Raw genomic sequence first — 7,509 nt, 5'->3', positions numbered from 1 at the left:
TGTTCAATATATAAAGATGCTGTATATATGTGAGACAAGCCAAAACTTTCAGAAGAAGAGGCAATTATGAACTTCGGTTTAAGAAAAAGTTGGAGAAGTAATTGATCTACCATTATCAAACCACTACGCCAAGCAAGAAAGGAGAGGCTTATATACTTTCATATCCGGAGATAATAAACAAACTCCGTCTTAAGGTATTCATTGCCCATCAAATTATCAGGGAGGAGGATTATAATGGAGATCAACTGCAAAACTGTCTTGATTGCAAGCGCTCTGTTTTTCTTCGTACTTCTGGTGTGTGCTGCAGGTAATTCATCAATGAATTTATCGTTGTTGGGATGAGGTTGATCAAATTGTTTTGAGAAGCATTTTTACACAAATTATGAATTTATAAAGGATGTTTCTTTTTAATTATTTTATTTTGTTTAGTTTATTTTAATGGCTTCTAGAAGCACTTTCCAAGTTAATAAGTTAGAGATGTCTTTCCAAAATTTTGATTAGGTCAAATTATATAAAAATAAATAAAAATAAAACAAAATTAAAAAAAAGTTAATAATTAAAATAAAATAGAGGTAAGATAGTCAAATTACATAATAGTTTATTTAAAAAGATAAATTAAATCAGTTTAGATCTATCTTAATTTAGAAACTACCAAATGCATAAAAAGATCAAATCTACAGTAATACAAATCTCTTTTAAAATGAAAAAAATGTAATGCTTCTCCAAATTTAATAGATCCAAAATTAAAATAAATCTAACCTTATTTTAAGTATTAAATTTAAAATATTTAGTAAAAATAATACAATCAAAACATTAAATTTAAAATATTTATAAAAGTAAAATCAATTATTTTAATATTTATTAATTAATTAATTATTAAATTATTTTTAATTTAGTAATGTTAGAATAGATGAACTTGTTTCTTTTATGATGATGATGGTGGTTAACGTCCACTGAGACCAAACTTTGGTCTATTAGACCTAAAGAAACAAATTGTTTAGTTTGATTTTAGAATTTTATTCCTATGCTCAAAAAGCTTGGAGAGAAGCCTCCCGAGCTCACTATAATTTTGACAATGTAAAAGTTTGGGAAGGTCAGTATTGCGACAAAGATTACGAAACTGAGATCTAATGTGGTTGTACTCGGGGCAGTCTAAGAGGAAATGGTTTTCATCCTGGATGTTATTATTATCACACAGATGGCAGATCCTTTCCATCCATGGTGTTTTAGGAACTGCCCAACAGCCTGTTTCACTGTGGAGCTCATGAGAGTTAGTTCTAATCTTTGTTGTATTAATTTTCTTCTTTGAGCTAGTTAAAATAGAGAGATACTTTTGATCTTCTAGAGTGGGATTGATGACTTTCTTCTAATAACTTAATTTTCTTTTAAATGCTAAATCTTTCTTACACCACATTTTATTATTACTAAAATTACTAAACTATTTAACTATTCTAAATTATTTTCCCAAAATATCACTATTCAAATCATTATTCAAATCATTATATCTTATTGTTTTAGTTATATTATTCGTAGAATCAATAGAATTATACAACTACTCTAAATTATTTTTCATTATATGATTACTTAAACCAATATTTCCTATTGTCGTGTGCTATATTGATTTTGAAATAAATTTATTCCCTTCATATTTATTTACTTGAAATAAATCCAATATTATTACTTTAAGTGTTTTTTTAATTTTTAATTACTTCAAGTGAATTTTTATTTATAATCATTGTAATTAATGCATCTTAATTTAATATATTAAAATAACATATATACCTAACGTTATAAAAATTGAAAAAATAAATTAATACATTATATTATATCATTATTGAAATCACTCCAATTACTTAATGTCTATAATTTTAAAATCATTTCAATTTTCTTATTATTCTATTTCATAAATGCATTTTAATATACTATTTTTCACTGAATCTTTACATAAAATCATTATAATTCTAAACGCAATTTCCTGAATATTTCTTATATTCATTTATATGGTTAGAAAACCATTTTTTTAATATAATATAGATGTCAATGGTTAAGATAATTTCTTTTATATAGATTTGGATTACAGTTACGTAATTTGGTTTTATTTTTTTATAATTTGGTTTATGGATATAGTTATATATATGTGAAAGTTCAGGTAGATTAATGAAAAGAGATCAAATTTTACTGGCCAAACTAGTAAAGCCTAATTTTATAGATGTTTAGAAAAATTGACCGGTGACTTCTCAATAAACTAGATACTTAACAACTATTAGACAAACAAAACTAACCCTTAAAACTTAAATACTTAGAAGCAATTATTATTGCATTAATTTTATTGAAATTAGTAAATATTGAAATTGTAATCTCCCCCTTCTTATTAGTCCTATTAATTTACTTTAATAATATAATTTAGTTGAGGGTTTGTACTCACAAATTTTGTGATCCAATTCCCAACAAAACTATATAACTATATATACATGTAAGCTACTCCAACCACTATTTCTTAGGTGGAAAAAAACAACCAACCTCATTATTCTCCAGCTTATTATTGAAATTACTCCATGCCATCGTAGTCTTGAATATTGGACTAATCAAGTGCCGTGATAGATGCTGTTAACCCAGAACGGGATTCTCATGTTCTTGCTGAGGATCCACCAGAGATAGTAGGGGACGCACTGCAATGTTTCCATTATGTAACTGATCGAGGAACCTTCTCTTGTAGTATGATTTTTGAAATTATTTGTACATATCATAAAGACGGCTTTGTATACAGAGTTTTTCATGTTGTTGAATTGAATGAAGGTTTACATATGCAAACCGGAGAGGCGACTGTACCCAAACGGCTCTCTCCATGTTCCTCGCGCTGAAACGAATGAATACTGCAATGGTGGTTGTTACCAGCAAACACAGTTGGTGTTCACATGCATCGACCAGATACTCTCCAATGATATCAGAAAAACAATTACAGCGATCTGCCCTAAACCTGATAAAAGTGGTACAAAATCATTAATTCTAATTTTTTTTAATTAAGGTTTTTCATAAGATGGTAGATTTTGGAAATATTTTTGAATTTAACTAATAACAATAATTAGTAATAACTTGCATTACTTTTAATTATATAAATAACTATATAGTTAAAAATTCACATATTTATATTTATAATAAATTTTAGAAATATTTAGAAATCTGAAAACAAAAGCTAAATCAAACCATTGATTTGACAACCAACTTGCATGAAGTTGACTCCTAACGATACATATATGTGACTGCAAAAATGCAAATATGTGATTGCAAGAATGCAAAGATTCACAATTTTTTATATGTAATTGCAAGAATGCAAATATGTGATTGCAAGAATGCAAAGATTCACAACTTTTTATATATGATTGCAAGAATGCAAATATGTGATTGCAAGAATACAAAGATTCACAGTTTTTTTATATGTGATTGCAAGAATGCAAAGATTCACAACTTTGTATGGAATCTTTTGTTTATGAATTTGGAAATTTTAATTTCCATAACACAAGAGTGGGGGACTCACAGATTTTCAGATTTTTATTGAAACTTAGTTTATGAATTTTGAAAAATTTTAATTTAACGTGATATGTGTTTGATTTATGTAGGGGATTTCAAGGTCAGGGAGAGCATGGATTCCACCAGTCATGCAAAACGCCTTATTGCCAATATAAGCAGCATTACAATATTTGTGGCCCTTTGCGGATTGCTATATGTGATATCTCAGATCATGGTATAGAACGTGAAGTAGCTTTTTCTTTATCTTAGATTCCACAGGTTCTTTGATTGTTGTCATGGGTTTATGATCATTTGTATGTGAAAACCTGCGATAGAATTATCCCTCTCTGATATATCCAAGCTGGTAGGTTAAAAAGTGTGATAGAAGTGTCCCTCTATGATGCATTCCATCTCTTACGTTAAAAATGTGCATCTATGATGTAATCCCTCCGATATTTTCAGTTTCATAACGGTGATGAATAAAGTGTCCATGACTTTCTCTTATAATAAATCCATATATCTCTTCTAACCCTCAAGTATACTCCCATTGAGTTTCCACGTCTCTTATGATAGGGCTTTAATCGAATGTGGATATTTCAATATTTTTTTTATAGGTTTAGTAATATAAAAACAAAATACAATAGCCTAATTACTTTTCTTTGATATCTATTCGAACTTTTCGTTATAAAAGTTAATATTTCTTAAAAATTAATATTTTTTAATTAGAAGGATAAGGATATTATGTTTCATTTCAAATTTTTAATATTATAAGTTATATTCTTAAATGGAAAAAATATTATTTATATTAATTTATAATTAGTATTAATATAAAATAATAATATGAGTTTAGATTAATTGATTTCTTTCTAAACTTTTTGATATATTGTATTAACAAATAGAATATTTTAATGTTAGAAGTTATATTTTTAAATGAACACAATAAAATATTTGTAATTAATATTAATATAAAGTGATTTTATGAATTTAAATTAATTGATTTGTTTTAATATTTTTTTGATATATTGTATTCAGAAATAGAATATTTTAATCTCTAAAAAATGTGGATGATATTTTATGTAAATATTATGAATGAAAATTTAACTTTTTTATTATGCAGTAGTACTAGATTTTCTTTTGTGATTAGATGATTTAATAATTAGGTGAGTTTGATACTCCCTTGATCAAAGGTTTAAATGACTGATACACTATAGTCTTTAGCTGAAGATTAGGTATGTGGGACACACAAGGTTTTAAATTATCTATCATTATGCATATGCGACTTAACAATATACTTATTTACTATCTATTTTAAATTGTCTCACAAACAACACTGTTTTTTATTAAGATTTTTATTATTTACAAAATACTTCCTTAGATAAAAAAAATTAATACAAGTTTTTTAAAAAAACATTAACAAAAAAATCATAACATTACATAATTAATTTTTCATTTTATAATGAATTAATGCAAAACAAGCAAAATACAAAATAAATAAATAAATAAATAAAATATTAAAAAAAATAATGCATAATCCTATATCTCATTTGTAACTTTATTTTATTTTATTTTATATATCTATATATATGTTATTTTATTTTATATATCTATATATATAATGATAAATAAGAAATGATAAATAAGAGAATTCATCATCATCCTTGACCTGGTTAAATATTTGGATGGTCCTATAAATTAGAGTCTTTGGATGGTCCTATAAATTAGAGTCTTTTAGTGGTATAATTTGTGGCCACTACAAAGATGGTCAAACTCTATTGATGAGAGATTTCTTAGATCTGTTCCTGTAATATTCCAAGAATCTATATTTGGCATGGGTTATTTTAATAATATGAAAATGGAATCAAAACCTGTTATGAAATCGGTTGGTAATTAATTCAAGAAAGAGTTATGAAACAGTTATCAACTTCGTAGAATTGTTTCTTTGTATGAACGGTTATGGAAAATACCATTTTGTATTTTTTGATGGTAGTGTATGTGGAAAGCCCGCTAAAAAGAAAACCCTAAACGGCCATACTTACAGAGCTTGACTCACTGACTCAAGTACTCTCACCAGACTGGCATATCGATCTCGTGAATGGTTATGTGAAGTGCTTGGGACAACCCTTTCCCCCTCTTGTTCGCTATCCTTGGTCCCCGTCAACATACGTTGATGTACGGGATTGTATTTATCTTGTCACGAGAATGAAGCACCATAAAAGGATAAATGAAATGTTGCACCAGAAATTTTCCCCAGGGTATCAACCCAGATTTGTGAGCAGGGATAACTATTCTTATGGAATTGATTATCTTGTGCATTTTAGCATGCGAGCTTGACTCTAAGTTATACTGGATTGAGAGATTGGTTTTTTGTGTTGGTAAATAATGAATACCGTAAAACAATCCTCCATCACATTGGGGATGGTCACTTTTTGCGCTAAACAATATTCCATCACGTTGAGGGATGTCATTTCCTACCGTGCATAAATTGGTTACTCTGAAAGAAAGCTCGAACTCCAAGTCAAACGAAAAGCAAAGACAAAAGCTGGGTAGTTAGCCAAGAACTATTTAGTTTCATGATAATTCATTAAAAAAAATACCATTAAATAATCTATTGAGTTGAAATGCATTGTGGACAATGCATGATTATGTTGAAAATACCATCAAATAAAGTTTCATGATAATTCATTAAAAAAAATACCATTAAATAATCTATTGAGTTGAAATGCATTGTGGACAATGCATTATTATGTTGAAAATACCATTAAATAATCTATTGAGTTGAAATGCATGATGGACCAAGGATGATTATGGTGAGTGTGGAACCGGTTTTAGAATTTATAGTATCCATTAATTCTTTTTGGAATGTTATGGTATTTTTATTTTAAACTTTCTTATAGAGAATTATGGAGAACTATTATATGTTATGTATTTTTTTGTATTGAAGGTGAATAATATAAATGTGGGTTGCATATGGAAATAAATTATATTAGGGCAATACATACAATAGTGATAGTGATGTTGTGATCATTTTTGCATTCATAAATAAAAGCTGACTCTTTGAAATGCATTACCCATTTTATTCTTGTATTTCATTTACTTAATACATATGAATTATGGATAAAAATGCATGCTTTTATAATCCTTAAATATTTACTTAATGAATATGAAACTGAGGATGATGTGGATAAAAGACACGGTTCCATAATTTTGTGCATTTATTTAATGTATTTGAAATATGAGAAAAATAACGTACACGTATAAATGTGTGCATTTGAATTAACTTTTGGGACTAAAGACAACAAGACTGATAGTGTTTTATATATTAACTTATGTTATTGCAATGGTAATAACAAAATTGGTTTTGTAGTATAAGAACAAGTAGAATATTATTGAGGATTTACAACAAGTAGAATAATTCGAAAACAATACCATGGTTGTGAAAATATATTCTCATAGCTTTGCATTTGGATTAAATGAATTAAAAATATGGTTTTGCTTATAATAGTTAAGGCATTGTAAGTATTAAATAATAATGGCTATGCATGCGTAAGAAAGTGTTTTCTTCAAAAGATGTATAATGCATTGAAGATTATTAATGGTTCTAATATAGAAAGGTGAACCAGTAAAGATTAAATATGTGATGGAAAAGGTCATAATCTTTTGGGTTTCAATAGTCATGACGTTAAGGCTTAATGACAATAGTGTTGTAGCAAATACTCATGACCTTCACAAAGAATGGAGTTATAGTTCTAAACTAACCTCTTTTGCAGAAATTGGAAGATGAATTATAACTAATATTATTGCATGCGATGAGGTCAATATGTATGATTATTATTACATGTAGAGTGGAAGATTACTAAACACAATCTACAAGGGGTAATCTACAGTGGATAACAACCATGTCACCAAAACATTGTGCTCGAAGAAATATGGGGTAAATTGTTTGAGAAACATGACATCATGTTGAATGTATTAACCTCTAGTTAATTATGTTTGAATTAAAGA

At 27.5% G+C, this 7,509-nt stretch overlaps 1 protein-coding gene across 1 annotated transcript; it reads left to right on the top strand.

Moving 5' to 3' along the window:
• Positions 1-234: 234 nt before the first annotated feature.
• Positions 235-3,748, top strand: LOC149177586 (uncharacterized). Its single transcript, XM_089421800.1, has 4 exons — positions 235-307; positions 2,617-2,687; positions 2,797-2,989; positions 3,618-3,748. The coding sequence occupies exons 1-4, from the start codon at positions 235-237 to the stop codon at positions 3,746-3,748; spliced, it is 468 nt and encodes a 155-aa protein (XP_089277926.1).
• The last annotated feature ends 3,761 nt before the right edge of the window (positions 3,749-7,509 follow it).

The sequence above is a fragment of the Pinus tabuliformis genome, chromosome 4_1, assembly GCF_031772625.1.
Source record: "Pinus tabuliformis cultivar Carrire ecotype Pingquan chromosome 4_1, CPIR1, whole genome shotgun sequence".
NCBI classification, from domain to species: domain Eukaryota; kingdom Viridiplantae; phylum Streptophyta; class Pinopsida; order Pinales; family Pinaceae; genus Pinus; species Pinus tabuliformis.
Note: the sequence above shows the minus strand (reverse complement) of the source record. Positions and strands in the feature narration are given on the sequence as shown.

Excerpts from the sequence above, each read along its gene's own strand:
- LOC149177586 (XM_089421800.1), top strand. The coding sequence starts at position 235 with ATGGAGATCAACTGCAAAACTGTCTTGATTGCAAGCGCTCTGTTTTTC. Across the intron at positions 2,688-2,796 it reads CACTGCAATGTTTCCATTAT|GTTTACATATGCAAACCGGA; the intron begins GTAACTGATCGA and ends AATTGAATGAAG. Across the intron at positions 2,990-3,617 it reads CCCTAAACCTGATAAAAGTG|GGGATTTCAAGGTCAGGGAG; the intron begins GTACAAAATCAT and ends TGATTTATGTAG.